This window comes from Felis catus, chromosome A2, assembly GCF_018350175.1.
Source record: "Felis catus isolate Fca126 chromosome A2, F.catus_Fca126_mat1.0, whole genome shotgun sequence".
Taxonomy (NCBI): Eukaryota; Metazoa; Chordata; class Mammalia; order Carnivora; family Felidae; genus Felis; species Felis catus.
Window position 1 is genome coordinate 4,703,087 of NC_058369.1, and position 27,189 is coordinate 4,730,275.

Genomic DNA, 27,189 nt, shown 5'->3' on the forward strand with positions numbered 1-27,189 from the left:
CCTTCCTCGCGAGCTCTCGCGCGCCTCGCGCATGCGCCACTCCGCTCCGGAAGTGCGCCCAAGGAGGCCGCGTCACCATAGCGACCGAGGTCTCTTTTGCGGCTAGCTGCCACGGCTCCACCTGAGCCTCTTTAGGGTCATTTCCTCCTTCTGCCCCTGGGAGACCTCATCATCTCGCCAAACGATCGGGCCCTTGTGACGCTGAGCCGAGCCAGGAGGCGTCAGAGCCTGGGTGGGGGTGGGGCGCGACCACTCCACGGGCCGCTGACGGGATGGGTCTGTGCAAGTCCAAGCTGCCCCACAAGGGCAGGGCCTTGAGATCCAGGAGGAGGGTAACATCGCGGGGGGCGGGGAGGGGCTGGATCATTGGGGGGAAGTAAGGAGGCTATGAAGGGCATGAGGGAGGTACATACAGGTGCCCCACACCCCAAGTTCAGGTGTGCGCATGACCCCCACCCACCCGTGGTGGTAACACAACTGCACATGCTCAAGGATCAGCCCTTCTTTGATCCACTTGAGCACCTGCTGTGCCAGGTTCTGGGCACTCCACGGTGAACGTGTCAAACTAGCTCCCTGGCCTCCTGGAGATTACAGCGTAGTGAAGGAGGCGGTCTCAGAAAATGGGATCTACGAGCAGGAGGGGACAGGGGAGCCACAGGGAAAGAGGCGTCCGCTCTGAGGGCTCCGGGAAGAGGGGAGGTTTATGCTCCGCCCCGTGGAATGCCTAGGAATTCACTAAGCAAAGGCGGAAGGAAGCAAGACAGCAAAATTGCGCTATAAACTACCACACTCCACAGACATGCCTGGTAGCCATGGGCGTGCATTTATTTACTCATCGCCCACTACTATATGTCAGGAACCGTGCCAACTATTAGAAATATTGGGACCAGCAAGACAGAAACAGTCCTTGCCCTCATGGAGTAGAGTCTGGCTGGGGAGAGAAGCAAGAGCAAATAAACAGGCGAAATCGTTACTAATCGTGGCTGTTGCTGTGGAAGAAATGGGGCTCTGAGATGGAACGATGGGGTGGGAGGCTCTTGGAGTCTGACAGGTCGGCTGTGACCTGAAGGAAGAGGAGCAGGGACTTACTGCAGCAGGGAGGAGGCGGGGCACAGGACAGCAGGAGAAGGATAAGTTTGGCAAGTTCAAGGGACAGAAGAGGCCCCTGGGGCTGGACCAGCGTGAAGGAAGAGGAGGGTGGCGTGGGATAAGTCTGGGGGATGGGCGAGTCCCCGCCCCACTCTGAGCCTGTTTCCTCAAGTGTAAGATGGGATAGTAGAGTCACTGAGATTCTTCAAGGAGATGCTGTGTGCAGAAGGCCTGGCCTGCTCAAGTTCACATCCTCCCGGCTACCTGTAACAGAACTAACGATGCCATGCCTGAGTGTACCATTGGGCATGGATGTGCACCCCCAGATGCCACCCTAGGGCATAGCCAAGTGGGTATTCCAGGAGACCTGTGTCCAGTGTCACTCACCCAAGGACACACACTAAGCTGTGGACACAGTCACCTCAGCGTGTGTTGGCTCCTGTAGGCATCAAACCCTCTCCCCACCTCTTCCCTGGGCCCCCCAGACATCCTCAAGTCCGCTCTGATCGTCTTCGTGATGGGTGGCCCAGGTTGTGGCAAAGGGACACGGTACAAGAACATGGCGACCAAATATGGCTTTTGCCACGTTGGACTGGGCCAGCTGCTGACCCAAGAGGGCCAATGCAGGACCCAGTGGGGCTGGGGGGCCTGTGACATCATGCTGCAGGGGCTCCTGATGCCCATGGTGAAAGCTCACAGGCACAGGGGCAGAGGGAAGGAGGAGGTACCTTCCCTGGAAACCCTGTGGAAGCAGATAGGCCCAGAAGGTTCTGGCTCCCGGCCTGGCCACAGCTTTGCTGCACTGAGCCTCTGTGTCCTCACCTGTAAGATGGGAGACCAGCTGGCGTCTGTAGGGACAGTTGGCTGACGTCATTCTCATAAAGCACTTGGTGGAGTGCCTGACATTTAACAAACAGTAAAGTTAGCTCGTATTTATTCCTTTTGTGACCTTGGGCATGTATATCAACTGGCCCCTCCTGTGCCCGTTCCCTTACCTGGAAAATGAAGGTCACCCCTGTATCTACCCGTAAGAAGGTAGTGATAAATGAATGAGACCTCGCGAGCCTGGCACACGGCAGCCACCAGCCCCTGTAGATGGCCTCAGTGCATCAGAGTGGCCCTGGGGCACCAGGGCAGACCTAGAACCCCAGGCACTGGCCAGGGCAAGGGCTCTTCTGAATTCACCAGAAGTCCAGGCCAAGGGAGAAAACTTGACAAAGTGGCCACGTGGGGGTGGGGGTGGGGGAGCCTGGGGCACCAAACCCAACACCCCTCTCCTTCCCAGGGCATCATCACAGACCTGATCAGCAACACCATGCTGTCGTGCCAAGAGAGCTGGGCCTTCCTCACCGACGGCTTCCCTTGGAAGCTGAAGCAGGCCAAGGAGTTGGAGCGCATTGTGAGTGACCCCAGGGTGTGTGAGAATGTGGTGAAGTGTGGAGCTACTCTCCCTCCCCACCTTGGGTGGAGATCGGAAGGGATAAGACTGGGGAGAGCAGTTGGCGGCGGCGGGAGGGGGGGTGTGGACTGGAGTTTTAGATTTTCAAGGGACAGTCAGAAGACTGTTGGAAGCTTCTAGCCACTGTTGGTGGCTAGCTGCCGAGCTCTCTGAGGGCAGGGACAAAGTCATACTAATCTTTTCCTGCACACGGATCATTTGCCCCCTGAGTAGCGCATGGGTTTAGCATCATCCCTGGGCCATAAAGATGGAGTTATTCAGCCACCTGTCCCCAAATGGTCTGAGAACAGACCCTGTCCTTAGGCGTTCACGAGACAGACTCAGTCCCTGCCGGTAGACAGACACTGACCAACACGTGACTTGCCGAATGAAGCTGAGACGTTTCTGGCAGCAGTGAAGGCAGCAAAGAGCAGAAGACAGAATGACGTCCCCGAGGGACACACGCGGGCTGTTTGAGTTGGGTGGCCCCGGTGGCCTCCTCAAAGCGAGGACGTGGGACAACTGAGCAGCGAGAAGAGGAGCCAGCCCGCGTTGGCAAGTCACACTCGGTCTTCAGGTTACTTCTGCCGGCAGCGCTGACTTCCTGGAAAGGCCCACCCAGGCCCCTGAACAGCCGTGGCTGGAGAGTCCGGAAATGGCCGAGCAGGACAAGAGGAACTGTGGTGGGTTGTCGGGCCCCGGGCTTTTCTGGAACTTGCCAGATGCCGTTGAAATGCCTTCAGAGAAGCGCAGGCGGGAACCAAACCGACGTCACCACCGAGGGCTGGGGCCGCTATCCTCGTGGGCAGGCGGGGCCCTGCCCTCTGTTAGCACCTGCACGGGAGCAGTCCTGTCGGGCTCCTGGCAGTGACTTCCAGGGCAATGGAATGGGTTCCCTCTCCTGGTCTGGGAGCTCTGAGGGCAAAAGCCGAGCTAATGAATTTCTCTGTCCTCAGCAGCCCCGGGCCAGCGGTTTGGACCCTATGGCATTAAAAAAAAAATTTTTTTTTTTTAAGCTTATTTCTTTGAGAGAGTGACCAAGCCGGGAGGGGCAGAGAGAGAATCTCAAGCAGGCTCTGAGCTGCCAAGCACAGAGCCCAACTTGGGGCTCGAACCCACGAACTGTGAAATCCTCACCTGAGCTGAAATCAAGAGGCGGGGGCTTGGCCGGCTGAGCCACCCCAGCGTCCCATCCCTACAGCATTTTTAAGAGTTTTTTTCTGCAGCAGTGGCCACCCTTCAAATATCGAGAGAGGCCACGTCAGAACTCCCGGCTTCCCTTGCAAAGGGCCTGACTTGGCAACGTGGGGCCTGCATGTCCCCATGGCAACAGCAGCATGAATGCATCTCGAGCTTTTTCCTGAGCTCAGGGCTGTTCTTGACACTACACGGATGAGCTCTGAGCTTTTGGAACATTCCAGAAAAGCGTTTCTTGCACCGTAAGCATCCTGCTTTTTTACAGAGGGATCGGGCAACTTGCCTGGGTCACACAGTTGGTCTCGAGGCCTAGATGTTAACCATGTCAGCAGGGGTTCCCTCTCTGCTTCCCCCCCCCCCACCAGGGTCCCCCTACTCCCACGGAGGGTTGCTCCTCCATCATGGAGGCCGAGCGCCACCTGCCATTAGGATCCTGCTCGCGTTGTGGTTTTATGCTAAGAGGAACAGAACACATGCCTTCCTCGTACCCACGTGGCTGCCAGAAGTGACGAAACAAACAGGCCTGGGTTATGAGAGTGGATTTTCACTGCGGAGAATTTTCTAGATCTCTGTGAGCTGCCGGCCCCATGTTGGCCTTTGAGGACCCTGTAGGCCCCTGCCTTGGGTCTGTCCAGGTATCCCTGGAGGCCACCAACTTGGCCCTTCAACCTGGACCCTGCCAGGCCTGAGTGTTTTAGCTCCACCTGTGGTGTGAGTCAGTGCAGTGGGTCTGGCTTGAAGCCAGCACTCCAGAAGTCTGGGGATCCTTCTCTTTGCCATTCCTGTTCTCCCTCTCTGGACATTCAAAACACTGCTGGGGGGTTTCTCGGGGCCAAGGTGGTGAAATTCACAGGAAGCCAAGGTGAAATGACATCTTCTAGGGAGATCAATGCCCCATTTTACAGACAGGGAAATCGAGGCCCATGGAGGGCAGGTTACTTGAGGTTGGCTCCTGCCCCTTAGGAGGCTGGCCAGCCTAGTTCAGACACTGGCTTTGGAGCCAAGGAGACTGGCACTCAGGTCACGCTCGGTCACTTTCTCCACCTGTCTGTAATCCGCACAAGACCTGGCTTCCCGAGCCTCAGGTCCATCATCTGTGAATGTGGACAGAAATGCTACAAGCCTCTTTTCCATGTGGGGAAGGTGGGGAAGGCTTCTTCCTGGGACGGTTTCCCGTCTGTTTCCAAGATTGCTTCAGTCACCTGTGCACCTGTCCGAGAACACAAGCTGGGGGGAGCCGAGGCCCGTGGTGGGTGGCCTGTGGCCTGTGAACACATGGCGACTCCCTGCCAGGCTGCACTGTGCACAAGGGGCAGTGAGGAGGACCAGATAACACTTGTGCAGCCTAGATTATCATAATCCGGTTGGATTTCGTTGGAGCATCCGTGAACCGTCTCCCTGAAACGCCCAGACACGGGAGGTCATTTCTCTGAGTCGATGTTCCCCCCAAAGTGTTAACCTGCAAGGAAGCTCCCCTGTTCACGACAGATTTAAAAAAAATTTTTTTTTTGGATGTTTATTTTTAAGAGAGGAAGAGAGACAGAGCGTGAGCAGGGGAGGGGCAGAAGGAGAGGGAGACACAGAATCCAAAACAGGCTCCAGGCTCCCAGCTGTCAGCACAGAGCCCAACGTGGGGCTCGAACTCATGAACTGTGAGACCACGACCTGAGCCGAAGTCAGACGCTTAATCGACTGAGCCACCCAGGCGCCCCATAAGACATTTTTAAATAATTATGTATTTCTTTTAAATGTGTTGATAAATTACAGGCTCACAGGAAATTGCCCTGTACCCTTCACCCAGGTCCCCCTAGTGGTAACATCTTCTTCTATGGGCGTCTGGTATCACAACCGGGCTCTTTGCGTCGCTAAGTATTCGATTTTACACTTACCTCCAGAGCAAGTGATGCTCCCTTTCTATTTGCCAAAGTACTCGTTGCCCTCCTCCCCGCCCCCCCTCACAAAAACCCTTCCCCCTCTCCTGACCCCACACAAAAAAAGTAGAAAAAGGCAGCTGGAGGGATGCGGTGTGAGATAACAGGGCTGACAGTGAAGTCCAGGCCAGTCAGTCTATGAAAGTTGACCCCGTGAAGCCTCGCACTCCGTCCTCACCAGGAAGAGAGGTCTTTGTGGCATTTGGGGGTGCGCGTGCCCCCCGAGTGGAAAAGCCAGCAAGGAAGTCCTTGGTATTTTTGTGATGCCAGATTTCAAACACGTACATAGTTGGATCTAGGGGATCTAAGGGATCTCCACGTCAGCAGATCGAAGCATCATCGAGGTCCGGTCACACTTGCTGTATCTATGCCAAAACGTCTTCTCGCGATTGCTGACTGTGCGCTTTGAAGCAGATTCCCAGGGGCACCTGGGTGGCTCAGTGGGTTAAGCATCCAACTTCAGCTCAGGTCACAATCTCGTAGTTCGTGGGTTTGAGCCCCACGTCGGGCTCTGTGCTGACAGCTCAGAGCCTAGAGCCTGGAGCCTGGTTCGGATTATGTGTCTCCAGCTTTCTCTGCCCCTCCCCCACTTGCACTTTCTCTCTCTCTTTCTCTCTCTCTCTCTCTCAAAAATAAGTAAACAGTAAAAAAAAAAAAAAAAAAAAAAAAAATTGAAACAGATTCCAGATCCCATTATGGGCGCTCCGTCACCCAGCCGCTCCTGAGATGATTAACATTCATGCCTTGAGACCATTTGATGTCCAGGCCACCTCTGAGTTTCCCCAGTGTCTGAAGAATGTCTCTTTGATCTCTGGTGAGATTTGCGAGTAGGACAAGGCCCACACCATGCTAGGTGTCTCCTAATCTGAGGAGGGAAGGCCGCCCGGCTTGCTTAGTCCTTCCGGCCTTTGACTGGTCTGGGTCCGTTATCCTGTAGAGCGGTTCACGTTCGGGATTTTTCCCGGGGCTTCCTGCCTCGTGGTATTATCTAACTCATCTCTCTGTCTCTCATTTGTGCTGCACATGCAAAGTTAACTCCCAGCGCACTCAGATTCAGGTTCAATACATCTTGTGCTTTTAAAAAAAAAAAATCTGTAAATATGCCAGTATATATATATATATATATATATATATATATATATATATATATATAATGTTTATTTCTGAGAGAGAGGGGGGTGGGTGGTAGTGGGAGAGAGAGAGGGAGAACAGAATCCCAAGCAGGCTCCAGGCTCTGAGCTGTCAGCACAGAGCCCGACGCGGGGCTTGAACTCATGAACCGTGAGATCATGACCTGAGCCGAAGTTGGATGCTTAATTGACTTAGCCACCCGGGCGCCCCACTTTGAGTATATATTTTCCATTTCTTTCTTCCTTTCCTTCCTTTCCTTCCTTTCTTTCTTTCTTTCTTTCTTTCTTTCTTTCTTTCTTTCTTTCTTTCTTTCTTTCTCTCTCTCTCTCTCTCTCTCTCCCTCCCTCCCTCCCTTTCTTTCTTTCTTTCTTTCTTTCTTTCTTTCTTTTTCTTTCTTTCTGAAAGACAGAGCATGAGCAGGGGAGGGGCAGAGAGAGAGGGAGACACAGGACCAAAGCAGGCTCCAGGCTCTGAGCTGTCAGCACAGAGCGCGACGCGGGGCTCGAACTCACAAACCGCGAGATCATGACCTGGGCCGAAGTCGGATGCCCAACCGACTGAGCCCCCCCCACCGGCGCCCCACTTTCAGTATATATTTTCTAAAAGATGAAGGCGTCTGTAGAATCAGAATGCTTCCATGATCTTAATATCTTTCATATCATCAAATAGCTGATCGCTATTCAGATTTCCGGTGAACAACCTCAAAATCTTGTTCTTCTTACCCCTGGTTTTAATGAGGATTCACGTAAGGCTGACACTGCAGCTGGTCACTCTCTGTCACATTCCTGGTCATCTGTAGGTGCTTGTTCCATCCCTGCTGCTTTGGTTTCCTTGAGATTGTTTACTGAAGAAGGCACATGTTCGGGTCTCCTTATGTCTCCCAGCCTGGATTTTGTTGATTGCAACGCATTTTTTACCACGTTCCTCTCCTCCCCTAGATTTCCTGTAAATTGGTGGTGGGTCTAGAGTCTTGTTTGGGACTCAGATGTCATTTCTTCACGCTTCACAGGCATTGACGTGAACTTCTGTTGGGTGGCACACAGTGCTTAGGCGTCTCTTCGACGTGGCTGGTTTATCTTTTAAATACATACGTTCAAGTGTGGGGGCGCCTGGGGGGCTCAGTCGGTTGAGTGTCTGACTTCAGCTCAGGTCATGATCTCACAGTTCGTGGGTTCGAGCCCCGCGTCGGGCTCTGTGCTGACAGCTCAGAGCCTGGAACCTGCTTGGGATTCTGTGTCTCCCTCGCTCTCTGACCCTCCCCCACTCAAGCTCTGCCTCTCCGTCCTTCCTCGGACGGCCATTTTTCAGACTCAGGCCTTGGCGTCCTAGTGACTTCCAAGGGCAACCATGAGGCTGGTTATTGCTGTCTGCCTTTGTCTTGTTCTCTCTCATCACTAGGAACTCATGGGTCAGCTGTCACGTCTTTGGTCAGGGGGAGCCCCTTCTCGCTGACATGTGTGTCTTCCGATCTCCAGCACGACTTTTCACATTTCCTGACGGGTCCTAGAACTGGCCATGCCTCGAAGGAACTCCTTTTATTGGGGTGGGGGTGAGGGTCCAGTCTGGGTGTGAGGGGTACTCATCGCCACTGAGTTGTCATTTTCCAGGCCCTGCCAGCGAAGGGGGCAGGGGGAATCACAAGTTCATACTGATGCTTCCAGTTTACAATGAACATGACCATGATTTTTTCTCTTTTCCTAAAATGTTTGACTCCTAAAGCCATTAACACAGTCCTTCTCATTATTCCATTAGCTGCAAAATAGCTTGCCAGGAATACACCAGTCTGAACCACTAAGAATAAAACGACTCAAGGAAGTTTAAGATTCTCTGCAGCTCTGATTTTCCTTATAATATTCCTCACTGCGGATGTGTAATAAAAACACCGAGTTGCCTGGAGTAATTATTTTTTTCTGTGTAGTTATGCATGAAAGTGACATTCAGTGGGGGGACATTTCTTTCAATTTGGTTTGGGATATTAGGGAGTGCTTTCTTTTTTTTTTTTTTAACGTTTATTTTTGAGAGACAGAGCATGAGTGGGGGAGGAGCAGAGAGAGAGAGGGAAACAGAGAATTGGAAGCAGTCTCCAGGCTCTGAGCTGTCAGCACAGAGCCTGACTCAGGGCTCGAACCCACAAACCGGGAGGTGAGATCATGACCTGAGCAGAAGTCGGATCAAAGTCAGAGCCACATAAAAAGGTATGCTCGGAGAGAGCTTGTTTCCAACCTTTCCTGTCCACTCTTTTCCGCCATGGGGAACTATTCTCATTAGTTTTTTGGTTTTTTTGTTTTTGTTTTTGTTTTTTTTTTAAGTTTATTCACTTATTTTGAGAGAGTGGGAGAGGAGCAGGGGAGGGGCAGGGAGAGAGGGAGGGGGGAGAATCCCAAGCAGGCTCCACACGTCAGCGCAGAGCCCAGCTTGGGGCCCGAACTCACAAACTGTGAGATCATGACCCGAGCTGAAATCAAGAGTCGGACACTTAAGCGACTGAACCACCCAGGCGCCCCTCTCATTAGTTTTTGGTTTGTCCCTTTGCTGGTGTTTATTTTGCAAATATGAAGCAAGTGTGTGTGTGTGTGTGTGTGTGTGTGTGTGTGTGTGTGTGTGTGACACAGAGATCCTCCCCACACGAAAATTGGCGTTCTGTACATACTAATCTTCATTTTTAAAAACTTTACAATGTATCTCGAAGATCTTCTATCCGCGTTGACGACTTCCTTGTCCCCTTCTATAACTAGTATCCGTTGTGTGGTACATCCATTGTTTATTTAGCTGAGTTAGTACTTGTAGGACCACAGACCATAAATCGTGGGACAATTTATTGACAGACAAGAAGCTGTTTGCAGTCTTGTGCCACTCACTACAGTGTCGCACGAAATGACCTTGGCGTGTCATTTCGTATTTTTTGCTAGGATCTTTTCATAGGTTCTTCAGGGTGGGTTTGCTAAAGAGAAACGTGTCCGCCATTTTGCGAGCTGTCACCACACTCTTTTGCATTGCCACCAGCGATAGAGGAAAAGGTCCTTTCCTCACACCTACAACCAACAGAGGATACTGCCAAACTTCTGGGTGTTCTTCTGACTTGTTAGGTGTGAAACGGCATTTGGGGGTAGTTTGAAATGGGCATTTCTCTTACTATGAGTGAGATCACACATCTTCCCCAAAGTTTAAGGACCGTTTTAATTTCTTCGGGGTGCTCTTTATCAATCTTTAGCTATCTTTGTTTTAAAAAGACAGATTGTTGGTCTTTTCTCCTTGATTTCTAGGAACTCTTTATATAGTAGGGCTATTAGCCCCCCACTTTGTCAATTATCTTTTGACCTCACTTTATGGTATCTGTTTGCCATGTATAAGTTATTTAAATTTTTTTTAACATTTATGTATCTTTGAGAGACAGAGAGAGATGGAGCATGGGGGGGGGGGGCAGAGAGAGAGGGAGACACAGAATCGGAAGCAGGCTCCTGGCTCTGAGCTGTCAGCATAGAGCCCGAGGCAGGGCTTGAACTCACAAACCACGAGATTATGACCTGAGCCAAAGTCAGATGCTCAACCAACTGAGCCACCCAGGCACCCCTATTTAAAAATTTTTAAATCATATTTATCAATATTTTGTTATTTCTTCTTAGACTTTAAGACTCCCCCCCGCCCCCAATCCTAGGCTTATAAGGGGATCCATTCATGGCTTATTTAGCACTTGTATTACCTTATTTATTTTCTTTATTTTATTTTATTTTTATTTTGTTTTATTTTATTTTTTAATATTAATTTTTGAGAGAGAGAGAGTGTGACAGAAACAGGGCACGAGCAGGGGAGGGGCAGAGAGAGAGGGAACTCGAAGCAGGCTCCATGCTCTGAGCTGTCAGCACAGAGCCCAATGCAGGGCTCAAACCCACGGACCATGAGATCATGACCTGAGCCAAAGTCGGATGCTTAACCGACCAAGCCACCCAGGCACCCCTGTATTACCTTATTTCTTACATTTCTATCTCTGATCCATTTGGGACTCATCTTAGTTTTGGGGATGCGGTAAGGGTTCAATTTGATCTTTTTCCAAATTGTGATCTAGTTGTCCCAGGGTCATCCGGTTGAAAGCCTGTCCTTTCTCCATTTTGGGGGGATGCCACCCTCACCATACAACATTCCACATTATCCTTGGGTTAATTTCTGGATTCCATTTTGTTCCAGGGGTCTGTTTGTGCCCCTGCGCACTGCTGTTTCAGGTATGGTGGCTTTAATAGGTTTCAGTAGCTGGTGGGGCTGAGTAGTTCCTGTCTCACGCCCACCATCTTGCTGCACTTTGCCTACGTTCTTCTGGCCATTTTCTGCTTGTTTTTGTATTTGAATGTTAGAATGAACCAATTAGACTAAAAACTATCTTATCATGTTGAAATTATAAACTAATTTGAGGGGCGCCTGGGTGGCGCAGTCGGTTAAGCGTCCGACTTCGGCTCAGGTCATGATCTCACAGTTCATGGGTTCCAGCCCTGTGTCGGGCTCCGTGCTGACAGCTCAGAGCCTGGAGCCTGCTTCAGATTCTGTGTTTCCCTCTCTCTCTACCCCTCCCCCACTCGTGCTCTGTCTCTCTCTGTCTCAAAAATAAATAAACATTAAAAAAAAAAAAGCAATTATAAACTAATCTGAGAACGCTCACCTCCTTTACGATGTGGTCTTCCTATCCAGGCACATTTATATCTTCCTCTTGTTCAAGTCTCCTTTGAATCATTTAGGAGTATTTTGTCCAACTTTTCCTTAGAGGTTGTCCTTAAGACTGCACATTTCTGGAAAAGTTTTGTCTGAGCACTTTTTAAAGTTAATGTTTATTTTTGAGGGAGAGAGAGAGAAACGGAGTGTGAGTGGCAGACAGAGAGGGAGACACAGAATCGGAAGCAGGCTCCAGGCTCAGAGCTGTCAGCACAGAGCCCGACGCGGGGCTCGAACTCACGAACTGTGAGATCATGACCTGAGCTGAAGTCAGATGCTTAACTGACTGAACCCCCGGGCGCCCCTTGCCTGAGCATTTTATATTTCATCTTGTTGCTGTTGCAAATGGGGCCTTCTTTTCTAACTGGTGATTTTCGTATACACGTGGGCTACAGACTTCCGTGTTAACGCTATATCCTGCTATTTTGTCAAATTCTCTAAAGTCTACACTAGTTTGTTGATTTTCTTGAGTTTTCCGAAAATATAATCACATCATCTGCAAACAGACATTGTTTTACCCCCTTCTTTCAAATTCAGGTCTCTCAAATTGATTTCCGTAATCTCATTGCTTTAGCGAACCTTCTTATACCTTACTAGGTCACAGGAGCAAGAGTGGGCAATTTTATTTTGTTCCCAATTTAGTGCGGAAGCAAGTTTCCATTAAGATCCTGGCTGAAGATATTTATCAATTCCTACCCTCTTAAAGAATCTGGAATGCATGCTGAACTTTGTTAATTGCCCTTTCTGTGTTTATGAGGATGATCATATGACTTTTCCCTCTGATGTGAATACAATAAATTGTATTGAACCATCCTTGCTTTCCTGGAATGAGTCCCACTTGGTTTTTGTTTTGTTTTTAATGCACCAGTGGAGTCTATTTTACAAGGAAATTCTGGAGGAACTAGTAGCAGGTAGAGCTCACAGTGGGCGGCCATGGAGATCTAGGAAGGTCTTCCTGAGACCAGTCAGGGAGGGGAGGGCAGTGGTATGGGCAGTGGTGAGCTGGGGACTCTGCCTTGCCCAGCGAAGTATCTGGGCAAAAGGAAGGAAATTGAAGACTGCTTAAATCCATCTTGGAAGGAATATTTCAATTCAAATATCCACCAACCTAGAACTAAGAAACGGTACATCCATAGAGCAGAATTCTGTAACAATCAGGAACTTCCTTAATGTGCCGACACGGAGTCATCTTGTGATACGGAGCGAACAGGATTGAAGGCAAATCAGTATCTTCACCACTTGTACAAAAAAGGAGGAAAAAGGACATCAGAGCCAATTTGTTTGTATGGTATATGCCTAAAATAACTCCAGACTGAGACACAAGAAACAACTCCTGGGAGGCTGAAACCGGGTGGCTGGGGATGGTGAGGAAGCAAGTCTTCACTCTTCCCTGTTAGCGTTGTTTACTGATGAGCTCTGCCAATGTCCTACCCATCCAAAAAAATGAACACGTAAAACACATACTTGGAGCTAAAAAAACCAAGATGCACCCAGGGGGGGCCCGCACAATCCTAGACTCCTGATCTCGGGGTCGGTGGGGTGGGGGGGTTGGTCAGGGAGCCACTGCACCTTGCCTTTTCCTCATCCAGCCCCTTTGTGGGTGCCTAGGTGGGCCGGGCCCCAGACCTCATCATGTTTGATTGCTCCATGGATGCGATGGTCTGCAGAGTGTGGCATCGGGGCCAGAAGGAGCACCGGGTTCGTGACTGTGAGTCGGCCCTCCGCCAGGGCCTAGAGACATACGACACCCTGTGCGAGCCAGTCTTGACCTCCTACCAGCAGAACAACCTGCTCCGAAACGCGGGTACTCCCTGCTTGCCACTCACCCCCAACCCCCCAGGGGAACAATGCAGGGGTCATGCCAGGGCCCCACATCCTGGACCTCCCTGGGCCTGTTTCCCCAGCGTGTACTCTGGGACTTTCATTTCTTCCACTGGGCAGTAATAAGCACAGGCCGTGGCCTTCCAGCTATGACGTTTCGGTCTAAACAGAGTGACTGTCTCCAGAACTGCAACATTAAATACATTTTAGAATGTATCTACAAAACCTAGGATTATGACAACCCGTTAACCACATTAACCGTGGCTCAACTCCTATCCAGCCATATATATTCTTGGGGCAGGGGGGTGGGGGTGGGGAGCAGGGATATTTTAATTCTTTTTTTAATGTTTATTTATCTTAGAGAAAGAGAGCACAAGCAGGGGAGGGGCAGAGAGAGAGGGAGACACAGAACCCGAAGCAGGCTCCAGCCTCCGAACTGTCAGCACAGAGCCGGATGCAGGGCTTGAACTCACAGACTGTGAGATGGTGACCTGAGCTGAGGCCAGAAGCTCAACCGACAGAGCCACCCAGGCACCCCAGGGATATTTTAATTATTAAAGTGACCCACCCAGTTTCTCTCCGGTGGAAGGTAGGAGTGCTGCAGAGCCTAAGATGAAGCGCCCTGTGCAACCGGCTCTCACCGCCGAGGGTGGGATGCGAGGGCAGCAGCCTGGAGGAGGCAGTTCCCCCACACCATCCTCCCTCCCGAGGCCTGCTCCAGGGGACAGGGTCTCCACCGGGCTCGGGTGGCCGAGTGGCCAGCTGTGATACGGAACGCTGTGTTGCAGCCTTCCTGACTGACCCACTTCCCTCTTCTGTCACTCGCATGGCTCTGGCATCACACCTCCCGATCCTCTGTGGGCTCTTAGTGAAGAGGCCTGCTAACCTGCTTCCGCCTCAGTGGAGGGGTGGAGGACAGGGTCCCTGCTGCCACTCAGAACTGACCTCTTGCTCCCCCTCTTCTAGATCTTGGCAGAAGCAGCTCCAGAAGACATTCTGCCCAGTGCTGCTCTGTCACTGAAAGGCTGCAGTGACGGGAGGGGCTGGGGGCTCTTGCTTCTCCCCTCATCCCAGAGGCCACACAGGGCTCAGAAGGGGTGCAGGGCCTGTGAGGTAAGAGACCTGGTGACAGGAGGCCAGGCTTTAACCCAAGCTGACTCCCCAGGAGACCCCAGACTGACAGCCCCTTTCTGGGCCAAGGCAGCACGAGGGTGGGCTGATTGGGGGCCACCACCCACAGGGGTAGGTTCCTAACAAATCTGGATGAGGCCCTGGGGGGGCTGTGAGCTGTTGAGGGCTCCAGTGGTGCTGCCCTTGGGGCCTCTGGATCCTGAATGGGAAACCGCATCTGTGTTAGCATCCAACTAGACACTCAAAAGGCACCCTACAGCCATCTAGTATGTCTCAAGATGGGTACCCCTGGGCCAGACAGCTCAGATGGCCCCTCAGCTCACTCTCCCATCTCCCGTCCTCATCCTTGGGAGGCCACGGCCGCACACCAAGCACTGGAACTCGGGCCATTTCCCTTCACAGCCCAGGTTTCCGCCTGGGGGGACGCTGACAGACTAGGACCCAGCCAGGTGCGCATCAAGGCGGGGGGGGGGGGGGGGGGGACGACGACTCCCGAGAGGCACAGCCATGGGTTTGCTGTGCTGGCGGGCTGCATCCATGGAAACACCTGTCCCCAGGGACCCTCCCGGGTGCCTTGCTCCCCATGTTCCCAGAGGGAACCGGGCTCAACCTGCTATTGCCCTTTCTGCAAGGCAACCCAAGAAGGGCAGTCTTCGGGGGGCCCACACCCCACTCTTAGAGGCCAACCCCTGTTTCTCTTCAACTTGTTTCCTCTACAAACACAACTGCGGCCAGCACGCAGTTTTTAGACAAAAAGCACTTTATTTAACCAAAAAAAGGGGAGGGGGTTAGGAAAGCACAATGCGCCTGCAGAAAACTATTTTTTCTTATAATTCTTTTTCTTTAAAAAAAAAAAAAAGAAAGAAAGAAAGAAAGAAAGAAAGAAAAAACACAACACAAAGCTTGTAATTTCCAATCACCATTATCAGGCTTTTACAACATCTATAAAGAACGAACAAACATCTGCTTCAAAACTCTACAGGGGGAGAGAGGAGAGAAAGAGACGGCACCCAGCAGACACGGGGAGGTTTTGTTATCATTTATTTGTGAAGTTAAAAACGAGCGATAAAAAGTAAAAACTGCCATACAATTTTTTGTTTTGTTCTCAATTTGTTTTCAGTTTCAATGTCCTCTTGAACAGTTGAAACACAAGACCAGTCCCGGGAGGGGGGGTGGGGTGGGAGGGGGGCGGCGGGAGGGGCTGCAGGGGAGCCGAGCGAGGCGGGAGGAAAGAGGAGGAGCAGAGGCCGAGGGGCTCGACTGAGGGGGGAGAAGGGGGGGTCCTGAAATAGCAACACCTGGTCCAAGGAATGTTCCAACTCTAACTAAAAAAAAGAAATAGCAAGAGTGACTTTTTTTCCTTTTTAAAAGTTTATTTTAAAAACACGAAGAGGGCCAAGGGTGGTAGGAAGAAAATGAATTGCTTTCCCCTGAAAGAGGCAGTTTCAGGAAGGGATAGAGATTTTTATATATATATATATAATTTTATAGGTTTTGTTTGCTTTTTGTGTTTTTTATATTTAAATTTTTTTTTTTTTTTGGCAGAGATTTAATTCTATCTTCTATGGCTGGCTCAACATGAAAGATCCCAATTTTGAAAGAAAAAAAGCATGAGACACACAGAATGAGCGAGAGAGTGAGAGCCCAGCATCGCCTGGGGCATGACCTCCAAGCCACTCACAGCGAGGGCGCCCCCAGCACCCCCCACGGCAGCCATCGCTCTCTCGCCAAACAAACGAGGGAAAAAAAAAAAAAAGAACACAAAAAAGCCCCCAAACAGAACAAAATGGAAAAAAAATAATAAAAGATTTTCACAGATGAAGAAGTTCACATTCATTCGATTCATTGAGCCTGCGGAGAGGGAAGAGATAGGAATCGGTCACTACGGGGAGGGGAGGAAGGGGCGGGAGACTGGGGGGGACGGTGGCGAGGAGGGGGCCAGGAAGCCCCTCCCCTGAACCTGTGGCGAGCTGTAACTGTCTAGGCAAGTGCTCCGGGGAACTCGGCCGAAGTCAGACTGGCTCCTTGATGGAGGAGGAGGAGGAGGAGGAGAAAGAGTGACGTAAAGACCAGGAGGAGAGAAGCGGGGTGGGGGGAGCCGCAGAGACAGAGCGGGGGGGGGGGGGGGGGAGAGAAGGAGAGAAGCGCGCTTGGGGTTTGGGAGGGAGGAGGGGTGCCCTCTGTCCTCAGGAAGGCAGGTGCTCCGGCGCATCACAACATGACAATGTCAGAGATCACGGTGTCCCCACAACACCCCTGTGAGGTAGGTTGGAAGGTGGCGGCGATCGTCATGCCCACTTCACAGACAAAACCGGGACACAGAGGCAGGCGCGAGAGCGGAGGAGGCAGAGCCCGGGGAGGGGGGCGGAGAAGGGGGTGCGGGGGGGGGGGCCCTGGGGCCGGCCCCCTTGGCAAGCTCCCCGAGTCCCAGCAGAGCCAGGGCTGACCCGCGCGGGGGCCGCCTGCAACACACAGTCACTTGGACACGGGGGAAAGACCGTGGGGTTAAAAATAAAAGAATGCCAGGAACAAAACCCAAAAAAGTAACGCGGAGAGGGGAAAACACATCCGTTTTCTTCCCGAGTGGCCAGATTTTGAGTGAGCGAGCGAGCAGCCAGGATGGCGACCGACGTCTGTGCCGCTGGCCTGCCCCCCCACCCCCAGGACTACCCACCAGTTCAACAGTTCCACCTTGTATTGGTTTCGCGCTCTCCCCCAGCATCGCGACAGCGTGACACAGGAACAAGCGGGCCGGCGCAGGGAGGCCTCTTCGTTTAACCTCTGGACCCAGCGCACACTTCCCCAGCTCGTGGGGACTCCCGGAGACCTCTGGCCACACGGCCCCCGCTGCAGGCATCAAGGACACACCCCGCAGGGGAAGGGATTTCCGGCGCTACCCACTAAGGCAGGATGGACGGTGGCCGGGGGTTGGAAGGAAAAAGGAGGAGGAGGAGGGTGGCAATTCCCACTTGCCTGCTGCTGTCCCTGCTGTGTGGGTGGAGGCTGGGGGCCGCCGGGACCTGGAGTCTGTCCGTAGTAAGCGGCCTGCTGTCTGTAATATTCAGCCCAGGCGGCACTGTAGTCTGGCTGGGAGCCTGGGGGAGCTCCCGGACCCCCTCCGGTGGCCACTTGAGCTGCGGGCAAGCAGAGGGTGAGCGAGTGAGGCCAGGAGCCGGAGGACCTGGACCCAGCGCTGCCCCGCCCCCAGAGCCCCCAGCAGCTCACCCTGCTTCTTGTAGTACTCCTCCCAGGCCTTCGTGTAGTCCTGTTGTGGCGGTGCTCCGGGCTGCTGGGGCTGCTGGCCTGCAGGAGGGAGGCGGCGGGAGGTCAGAGGACGGACGGCACCGGGACCTGGCTGCCTCTCACCAGCCTCCGGCCTGAGCCCCCGAGGTCGCCCGCACACTCACCAATCTTCTTGTAATACTCTTCCCAGGCCTTAGTGTAGTCCGACTGGCCGGCGGGTGGGGGCTGAGGGGGCTCCCCCTGGGCAGGTGGGGCCGCGGGGGCTGGCGCAGGGCCGGGCACGGGGCCTGGGGGCTGCTGGTAGTAGTGTGAGTAGTAGGCGGCCCAGGCGGCATTGGGGTCTGCGGCGGCTGCAGCTTTATCTGTGGGAGGGTGGCGTGGGCTGAGGGGCGGTGCGGGAGGCCAGCCCTGCCCTCCCCACCGGGGCAGCCACGCCCTGCCCTGCCCCTCATCTGGGCAGCCTACTTACTTGGGTCGTGAGGAGCAGGTGGCTGCCACTGGGGGTAGGTATTGCCCCAGCCCTGGGGTGGGTACTGGTGAGGAGGCGGCCCCCCCGCACTGCAGGACAGAGAAGGGGCGACGGGTGAGCCGGGACTGTCGCTCCACGGGGGCAGGCCCGGCTGGCAGGAAAGGGGCCCAGGCCTGGCCACAGGCTCCTCGCCCAGGAAAAGGCGAGACGATCAATGCCAAAAGAGACACACTGTGCTGCTCTGGGATGTGAAAGTCCCCCAAATACAACGTCCATGAGTTTGCCCGTTAGGTGGGAGACTACGGTCAACATCTGTGCTGTCTATGGAACAGGAGGCTGGGCTGGGCCGTGCCTAGGGCCGAGACCATTAGCACATCTTGATGTGAGTGAAAACGGGGCCCGTGGCTCTTCCTGCCAGCACAGCAGCCCCTGAGCCCCAAATCCCAGGAGGCGGAGACCAATACTCACTGCGGGGGAGCCCCAGGTGGCCCCTGGTTGAAAGGCCCGGGGTTGAAGGGCCCCATGGGGCCGGCAGGGCCTGGTCCCCCTGGGCCTGGTCCAACTGGGCAGAGGGGGCCCTGGAGGAAGGAGAAGCAGATGGTCAGTGGAAGGAAGGGGGGGGCGGTTGAGAAACAGGAGCCGGGTCCAGGCTCTAAGAAGCCCTCCCGAGCCCACCTCAATCTTTTCCTCAATGAGCTGTTTGGCGTGGTCAATCTGTTGGGGTGAGCCCCGGATGATGAACAATTTGAAATTGGGGTCCCCGTTGGGCGGCAGCTGCCGGGAGATCTCCACAAAGGCGCCTGTCTGCTGGTTTATGGCTTTCACATTTTCGCCACCTGTGGGAGCCACAGGCAGTGAAGGGCGGGCAGGAGAGGGCAGGAGAGGAGTGGAGTGCATGTGGGGCGCAGGTGGGGCCTACTCACCTCGGCCGATGACCAGCCCACACTTGTGAGTGGGGATGGAGAAGGTCATCTCTCCACCAGGGGGGCCCCAGTTGCCTTGGCCCCTTCCTCGCCCCCGGCCCCCCGGGGGCATGCCAGGACCCCCTGGAGGGCCTGGGGGTCCACTCTGCAAGACAGGGAGGAGAGGGAGTGAACACAGAAAGCCAGCCTGGCCCCTGGACTCCTCTGGTGGGGCCGGGCCAGCCCCCCTCTGCACCCACCAGCTGTTGGCCGCACATCCCAGTGTCACCTACCCTGAGGCTCTGGAGGAGATCATTGATGATCCGTGCTGCGTGCTCACACCGGTCTGGGGGCCCCATTATGTGAGCTATCTTCTCGGGACCTGTCCCATCATCTGAAGCCGGCACCCACAGAACAGAGATGGATTTTAAGGAAAAGCACAACGCCAAGCCCCCATAACACCGCCTCTGCGAGGTAGACATCATGCCAAGCCAGGTGTCAGAAATATCTCGGGCTCAAACTGCCGCTCACCACGCTCCCAAGTATTGAGGAGCGGGCGGGAAATGCCGGTGGGCCCACATTTCCAGATGAGAAAACCGACCACTGAGGACAGGGTGGCAGCCGAGGCTTCTTCCTGTTTAGGGCACCCCAGGACTAATAGGTGCCTTTTACTGAGCTAAAAAGGACAATAGACCTCTGAAAGGCAACAGAGCAATCCTTCCTCCCCACAGGCCTGCCACTTGGGAGACTGAGCTGGGGCAGTGATCTGATCTGGTCCAGGCTGCCCCCAGTCAGGATGGGCTACGTGGTAGGGAAGAGGAAAAGGGACAGATCGGGTGACAGAAGACATCGCCTTTGGACTTCAGAAATGTGTTGGGAAGTGTGTCCCTCAGCAACTCTCTCACATGGCTGTGCCCTCTTCCACTGTGGCGAAGGAGGCACCACAAGGAGGTCCCAAACTCAACAAGGTTCACACCGCAGTACCAAGGCATCTCAGCGGACTCTCGGAAGAATCCCTAGGACACAGCTGGTGGCACAGTCACCCTCCAGCCAACTCATCTGTTCGGCGAAGCCCCTGACCTTGCTTAAACTGTATCCGCACGCCAGCATCATTCTGGATCTTCTTGATCATCTCTCCGCTCCGGCCAATAACCACCCCGACAGAATGCCTGGGCACCGGCACCTGAGGAAGGGGTGGGGGAGGGTCCAGCTGGGTCCTGTCCCCGCAGCTGTGGCGCCCTCCGCCCACTGCACCCAGCCCATGGCCCTCCATTATCGGGGGAGGCCTGCACTCACGTCAATGCCCCCACCAATCCGGGATCCGTACTCGTTCCGGTCCCCAAAGCCACCCTGGTCACGCTCCCGGAGGATGTCCATCACCATCTCGCAGGCTTGCTGCAAACACACAGGGCACGCTCTACTCCAACACCGTTCCCCGGCATCCCACCACCCAAGGGCCCACGGGCCGAGGCTGAGCCCATCAGCGCCCCGCTGAGCTCCTGCCCTGCTGTCCCGAGAGGAAGGAGGAAGGATGGCCAGCAACCCCCATTTTCCAGATAGGAAAATGAAAGATCAGAGTTTAGGCCTCTTACTTGTGTCCAGCACTGGGAGGGACAGCTCAGCATGAGAGCGCTCTCGAATACTGCTTCCCCTTTCAATCAAATCCCGAGCCCCATCTGTCGCTCACTTCTCCAGGTGCCCCAACACCCCGGGGTTCTCACCTGCACTTTGTAAGGATCCCCAATGATGCGAAGAGGCTTGTCCACGTTTGTGTTCTGGGAGCCATCTTGAATTAAAATCATCTTCACTCCAGCTCTTTCCTTCACAACCAATGTGGAGAGTCAGTGCTGGGCTTTCAAAGGACTTTCTGGGGCTAGTGCACGTGGGTGGGGCAGATATGACCACGAGGGTAAGAGGCTCTGGCAAAGCAGCCGGCGGGGTATGCACACGCAGATGCAGGAAGGAGACTTTCCTGGGACAGGAGGAGCTTCCGTCCCAGCCCTCACCTGCAGCTGCTTAATGGTCTCGCCACCTTTGCCGATGACCAGGCCAGCCTTCCCTGCGGGGATCATGATCTCCTGTACAGTGCCGTTCTGGCCCCCGTTGGCATTGTCGTGGAACTGTCCTGGGGGGCCCCCACGACCCCGAGAGACGATGTCATCCAGCATCATCTTTGCTTTCCTGGGAAGGAGAAGACTGGGACTGAGACACCTGAGAGAGTACTGGCCTGACAGCCCCGTCCAGCTCAAAGGGAAGAAGGTGAGTCCGACACGCGTGTCTGGCAAATGACGACGAGGAAGAGGGTCCATCCCCGGGGCTAGGGCTGGGGCCATTCGGGTTGTTTTCCCAGATCTTCGGAGTCAGGGGAATCGAAAATCAGTACAGTCCCCGGCGAGGGCGACGCCCCCAACTTTCCAAAGGATGGAGAGACCTTCTGCTTGTTCCCCTCATCACAAGGGCCCAGCAAGGGACTTACTGGACAGACTCCGGGGCTCCTGTCAAGGATACGCTGCGCTCTGGTAGGCCACCGCTGTCTGGAGAAAAGAAACAGGGTCAATGCCTTTCTGAGTCTGTGGACACCGGAGAAAGGCTTTCTATGGAGATGACGAAAGTTGCACTACCAGTGGCCACTTCTGCCACCATTCAGTGGCCTGACAAACCACTACCTTGCCAAACACCCGGGAGGCTACTCTATGCAAGACCAAGGTCAGGAAGCTCACAGTCCAGGAAAGGAGACAGATCTTTCAGGGACAAAGACGAGATAGAAGGAGATGTCCTGAACCTAGGCCACTTCTGCCACCGTTGAGGACCACACATGCACTCTCCACGGCCTATGAAGCCCACTACGTCAGAGCAAGTCCTCAGACACCCCTGCACAGCAGTCCTTGCCTGGCCTTCAAATCTAGGCCTGGCCTCAAAGTCGTTCCCTTGAAGGCACCTCCCTGCTTCACACGTTCTCACTGATTTTCCACCAGGTGCTTAGTTCAGATGGTGACTTAACTAATCGCTTAGAGCAGGATCTAAAACAAGACTTTTTTTTTTTTTTTTTAAAGTAGGCTCCAAACCCAGCATGGAGCCCAATGCGGGGCTTGTACTCTCGACCCTGAGATCAAGACCTGAGCTAAGATCAAGAGTCAGACGCTTTATCAACGGAGCCACCCAGGCGCCCCTAGAACAAGACTTCCTATATTCAATTTTCGACTCTCCACCTCAGCCCTCCCCCTGCAAGCGTACAATGGAAGAAACCAAAGTTGCAGCCACACCGCAGGGCACTGTGCTGTACGAGTGGAGACCCTGCCCTGAGCCCGGCACACAGAAAGCACTCGGTGAACACCAACCCATCTCACTTCTGTCCTGTCGGAGTCCAGCCCAACCCCCCACGCCCGTCGTGACACAAGTCTGGCTCTCCTACCTGGAGAGATCTGGACTTTGCAGCCTGAATCCTGCTGGATTTTGTTAATCTGTTCACCTCCTCTGCCAATGACTAGGTGGAGAAAAAGGAAAAAATAGAAAGGATTGGTGAGGGTACCCTAGCGCTGAGAAGACTGTGGCAGGGGTTCCTGGCCTCCCCTCCCCAGAGAGCTCCACCATCCTCCCGGCCCAGAGTGGACAGGTGAGAGCGGAGCGGACTACAGGAGGCCTGCTCAGACCAAAGGCTCTGGGCCAACAGGGGCTCCCAGGGCGCGGTCCCTGACAGGGTGTGATGGGCATCCCACAGTGACCCACTCACTTAGTCCCACCATGCCATCTGGGACCCTGTACTCTTCTGTCATTGAAGTCCTGCAAAGACAGATGGTAACAATCAGTCTCAAGTGGGAAAGAAGACAGGGGGAGGGGAATGGAAGAGACGGGAGAGCCTCCAGGAGAAAAGGCCGCTGGAAGCCAGAGCTCCTAACCTGTTCCTAGGCCACAGCTCCTAACCTGCAGGGTCCTTGGTGCTTCCAGCCTCTGGCCCTGCTTCCCACCCAGGGCAGGCCTAAGCAGAATCCTAAGAGAGTACAGGACCCCCTCTCCCCACAGCAAGCCACTCAACCTCTCGAGGACTCATCTTCCCCATTCGGGCCATGAGAGGCTTGGTTGAGGTCAGCGTGGCCCCTGAACTAGTGCTGTTCCACTGATTCAGGACAAGAGTGTTCTGTAAACACTCAGACACGTTTACAGAATTCCAATAGTCATTTCAGGTCTCTAGACTCAAAAGAAAAAAGATTTGTATCTTTTTCATGTCCTTTCTCTAGTAAGCCCTTACTATATTTTATGTAATTAAAAAGTGAAACAACGTGGTCCTTCACAAACAATTCTATGTCAGATCCACTGGACTCGTTCTGGGGGGCAAAAAAGTTAAGAACCCCAAGCCCCATCAGCTCTCAGGGCTCAAACATTTGCAGAAAGCGGACAAGAAACCCACGGCCAGCCCCCTGCCCTTCTGGGAAGATGGCTGTCTGCTGAGGGTCTCACCACAGTGCACAGAGACCACCCCCTCCTTCATCATGGCCACGTGCTCCCCTCCCCTCCCTAGGCCCTACACACAGACCAACATAGGAGCAAATGCTGCTCCTCTGCCTCCTGGGCCTCTCTCTGGCCAAGTAGCAGTGGGGACGAGGCCATAGAACGGTGTACCCCCAGACACAGCTCTCCCCACATCAGCAAGGAAGGCCAGAAGACAGCTGACAGACAAGGAAACAAGCGTTCTCCAAATCGCGACTTACCTGGGGGGAGGATGGATGGGTCCAAGTTGAGAACTGATGGCTGCAGAGAGAAAACCCAAAGCAAAGATTGGCCTGGCTCCTCCTTGGGACCCTGAACACTGCTGGCCCCCCGGCACTCCTGCCTGCGTGAGGAGTGGCTGGAACTTACTAGAGTGCTTCTGAGCCTTCCTGAGCGCTCAAGTGTGATAAGCCCACCTCACATCAGCACACCCACTGACTGTCCCTGCCTCAATCTCTGGGGAATCTGGGATCCCTAGAGCTCATGGACCCCAGATGATGAACACCTAGAGCCTCCACAAAGGACAGATGCCCTCTGCCTAGAGCTTCCAGCTCCCGACTCCTAAAAATCTCTTAAGACCCTGACACTGCCCTCTGCCTGCATCATCCAATGGACTTACAGTCTCCCTGGGAAGCCAGTTTCTTGCTCTCCGGTTGGTCTGTGAAAGAGAGAGGATGTCAGATGCTGCACCCACCCACCCACAGCTGCCTCAAATCTGATGCTGGTGCCACACGGCCTGGCAAACAACCCCCCCTCCCCCACCCCCACCCCCAGAGCCCAGACAGGAGAGTAGCAGGGACCAACCCCAGAAGAGGGACAGACTTCCATCAGTCCCACCACCAGCACTAAGGGTGAAACAGTCCTTCCGAATGGGAACAAGGATGGCAGCACTCGAGTCCAGGGGCAAGGAGGGCCTGGGTGAAAGTCCGGTTTGGGCTGATCCCCACACTGATCACTTTGGCTGCCGTGGGCAGTGCTGCATGCCCTAGGGCCAGCCACACTGCACTTCTGTGGGGCCTCGATAAAACCGTGAGCATTTCCCAAGCCTACCAGAAGGGGAGGAACAATCTTGAGAACTTACAACTTGGACCTAGTCACAATCTGCTCCTCTCAGCCACCTGATACCCCAGAAAGGCAGCCCGAACAAAAAGAATGAACAAAGCTGGGATTGCTGAGGTTTTAAAAGACCAAATGGCAGTGGGCTTCCCCCTGACTCTGAGCCGAACAAAGGCTACCCCCAGGCCTTCCTCCCAGCAGGTAGTTACAGTTACCTCCATCTTCTAACTGCCTCTTTTGGCCCCCAAAACCAAAATCAGGAGTGCTGTTATTCACTGTGGTAGCAGCGTCGCCTCCAATTTTGGCTGCGATCTAGAAACAAAATTGTAAGCACACAAGATTACCACCAAAACCCAACCTTCCCTGGTGCTCGGCTCAACTTCTCGGAACCTACCCAAGGACTCAGCGTTCAAGAGTCATCCAGGAATTTCAAAACTCCCTTTCTGGATGAGATCTGTACCTACGCTGTTCGTGATCCGACGGGCAAGCCACACTGATCTGCTCTCGAGAGGGTCCCCAGGTTGCCTCCACGAGGGAACCAGGGAACCAGAACGTGTGACTGTAGCCCCACTCTTCTGAGATGTTCAAGAGCACAACTTTCCTTTATCTCCCTCACCCTCAAAATCTTTGTATCTGTTGAACAAACTGTAGGGACGTTTTTGCTTAAAGGCATCTGAAACCTTCGTTCCACCAAAACAAAAGACCCTCTTGGGGCACACACGTTACATTTTGGACACGTGAAGAACAACTTCAAACAAGCCTGATCCAACAAATTTAAAACCAGAGTCCGTTTGTGGGATTATCACAAGTTTTCCAAAGAAACACAAACCAGATGCTAAGCTGAGGATCTATCTTCCACCTCTCCCCATTTTTTTTTTTTTTTAACACTTGGGAGGCAAAGCTCTTAGGATGAAGACTTTTTCCTATTAACTCGCCCCGTTACAACTGCTTCTCAGTTAAAGCGCTTGGGTGGGCGTCCAGATTCAGTGCACATTAGAACCCTACCTGTCCCATCTCATAGGTGAGAAAGACACAGACCACACTGGGCGGGGAACAGGGCGTTCACCTAACGGGACCTCCCACTCTGCCCTGGAGGCACTGAACAACCCAGGGAAAGCACTCTTGCGGGAATGCACTCAGACGGCCCCCAGCTGGTCGGCTTCCCGGGAGGGCGGCAAAGTTCTCCCATTCTACAGGCCTCCTTCCCTCCAGGACGTAGGGAGGCCGCAAATGGAGCCGAGGAGGTCAGTCACACCAGCATGTGACACCTCCACGTTACCATCACGCCTCAAAACACAGTGGTGGGACCCTCCCCCCTTTCCAAAAGAGGCAGACCACGCTTTCAAGGCACCGGAAGCATCAAAAAGAGCCAGCCCCTATGCCTACCCTCCCCATTTCGCCTAAGTGCCCGGCCGCTCTGATAGCAGAAGGGTCCCTCTTCCACTTTCCAGGCTGAAGAGGAAGAGCTGTTTTCCTCTCGAAGTCCCTTCTTCCCGGGGAGCAGACAAAAATGCGACTGGGCTGGGGGCAAACAGGGCCCTCTACCCTGATGGGGAGATGAGGGCAACGCAAGACCGTCCCCCGGGGAAGGTGGACACTTTGCTTCCAGGAGAGGGGAGCACGCCCTCGGGTGTCCTAAGAGGAGGGCTCCCTAAGTGAGTCCCCGCTTTCCGGAGCCCCCTGAACATCCAGGGGCCACTCCTGGCGACCCCCCGGACGCCCCATGCCCCTGCAGGGGGTCACCCGCTGGGGGCCACGGGAGACACCCCGAGCGGCCCTGGCCCCCGCCTACCGCCCCACGTGACCCCGCGGCGGCCTCGCCCCCCCCCACCCGCGACCCCGCGCGCGCGCGCGTGACCCCGCCCCCTCCCCCGCCCGCGCGCGCCCCTCAGGCCCGCGGCCTCCTCACCTGGCGGGCCCGCTGCACGGCGTCGGCGAAGGCGTCCTTGCGGATCCCCGGGCCTCCCCCGCCGGGCGGCTGGGAGGGACCCCCGGCCGACCCCCCGCCCGGACCGCCGCCGCCGGGGCCGCCGCCGCCCCGGTCCCCCGCGCCCGGCGGGCCCGGCGGAGGGCCTCCCCCGGCGCCTCCCGCTCCCCCGGCTCCCCCGCCGCCGCCGGCGGGCGGCGGCGGCCCGGGCGGGGGTCCTCCTGTGCTGTAGTCCGACATGGCGCGGCGGGGCCGGGCCTGGCGCGGAGGCTGAAGCTGAGGAGGAGGCGGCGGCGGCGGCGGCTCAACGCGGGAACAAGGCCTCGCTCCACACGGCCGCGGAGCACTCTGGGAACCCAGCGGCTGGGAAGACGACGAGGGGGGAGAGGGACGCCCCCTCCCGCCGCCGGCGTGACGGACGGCGCAGCCAGGCCAATGGGAGGCGGCCGCCGCTCCTGGGACACCAATCGCGGGCTCCGGAGGCGAGCGGCCAATCGGAGTGCCGCGAGAGGCAGTGGGCGGGAGGCGCCGCGTGACCGACAGCTCTCGTAGGCAGTGGGCTGCCGGCTGCCGGTCCTGGGCGGGCAAATCGAGGAGACCCGAAAGGGCAGGAGGCCCAATGAAGCGGGAGTTCCAGAACTACGGGGCGACTTCAGAGCCGGATTGACGGC

General features: G+C 54.6%; 2 protein-coding genes across 16 annotated transcripts; one reads left to right on the forward strand and one right to left on the reverse strand.

The window, feature by feature from the left end:
• Positions 1-14: 14 nt before the first annotated feature.
• On the forward strand, positions 15-15,512 carry LOC102900269 (UMP-CMP kinase). Of its 14 annotated transcripts, none has more exons than XM_045044647.1 (6): positions 15-89; positions 2,375-2,488; positions 13,074-13,192; positions 14,272-14,418; positions 14,790-14,885; positions 15,366-15,512. In XM_045044647.1, exons 1-6 carry the CDS (start codon positions 32-34, stop codon positions 15,510-15,512), a joined length of 681 nt encoding a protein of 226 aa, XP_044900582.1. In that variant the 5' UTR covers positions 15-31. The 14 variants fall into 14 exon arrangements, 10 of the variants coding, with proteins under 10 accessions (XP_044900582.1, XP_044900589.1, XP_023099917.1 ...); XR_006589556.1 differs by lacking the exon at positions 15-89 and adding an exon at positions 157-332 and having other exon boundaries at positions 13,074-13,288; positions 14,839-14,885; positions 15,366-15,500; XM_045044643.1 differs by lacking the exon at positions 15-89 and adding an exon at positions 354-1,913.
• KHSRP (KH-type splicing regulatory protein) lies at positions 15,461-26,860 on the reverse strand. Of its 2 annotated transcripts, XM_023244163.2 has the most exons (20): positions 26,501-26,860; positions 24,807-24,903; positions 24,155-24,193; positions 23,757-23,796; positions 22,781-22,830; positions 22,463-22,534; positions 21,527-21,584; positions 21,057-21,231; positions 20,772-20,870; positions 20,347-20,445; positions 20,131-20,233; positions 19,344-19,444; positions 19,072-19,216; positions 18,824-18,984; positions 18,617-18,726; positions 18,149-18,237; positions 17,844-18,041; positions 17,662-17,739; positions 17,410-17,570; positions 15,461-16,287 (listed from the first exon to the last, which is right to left on the reverse strand). In XM_023244163.2, exons 1-20 carry the CDS (start codon positions 26,756-26,758, stop codon positions 16,279-16,281), a joined length of 2,142 nt encoding a protein of 713 aa, XP_023099931.1. In that variant the 5' UTR covers positions 26,759-26,860; the 3' UTR covers positions 15,461-16,278. The 2 variants fall into 2 exon arrangements, with proteins under 2 accessions (XP_023099931.1, XP_023099930.1); XM_023244162.2 differs by having other exon boundaries at positions 15,461-17,570; positions 26,501-26,859.
• Positions 26,861-27,189: the final 329 nt, after the last annotated feature.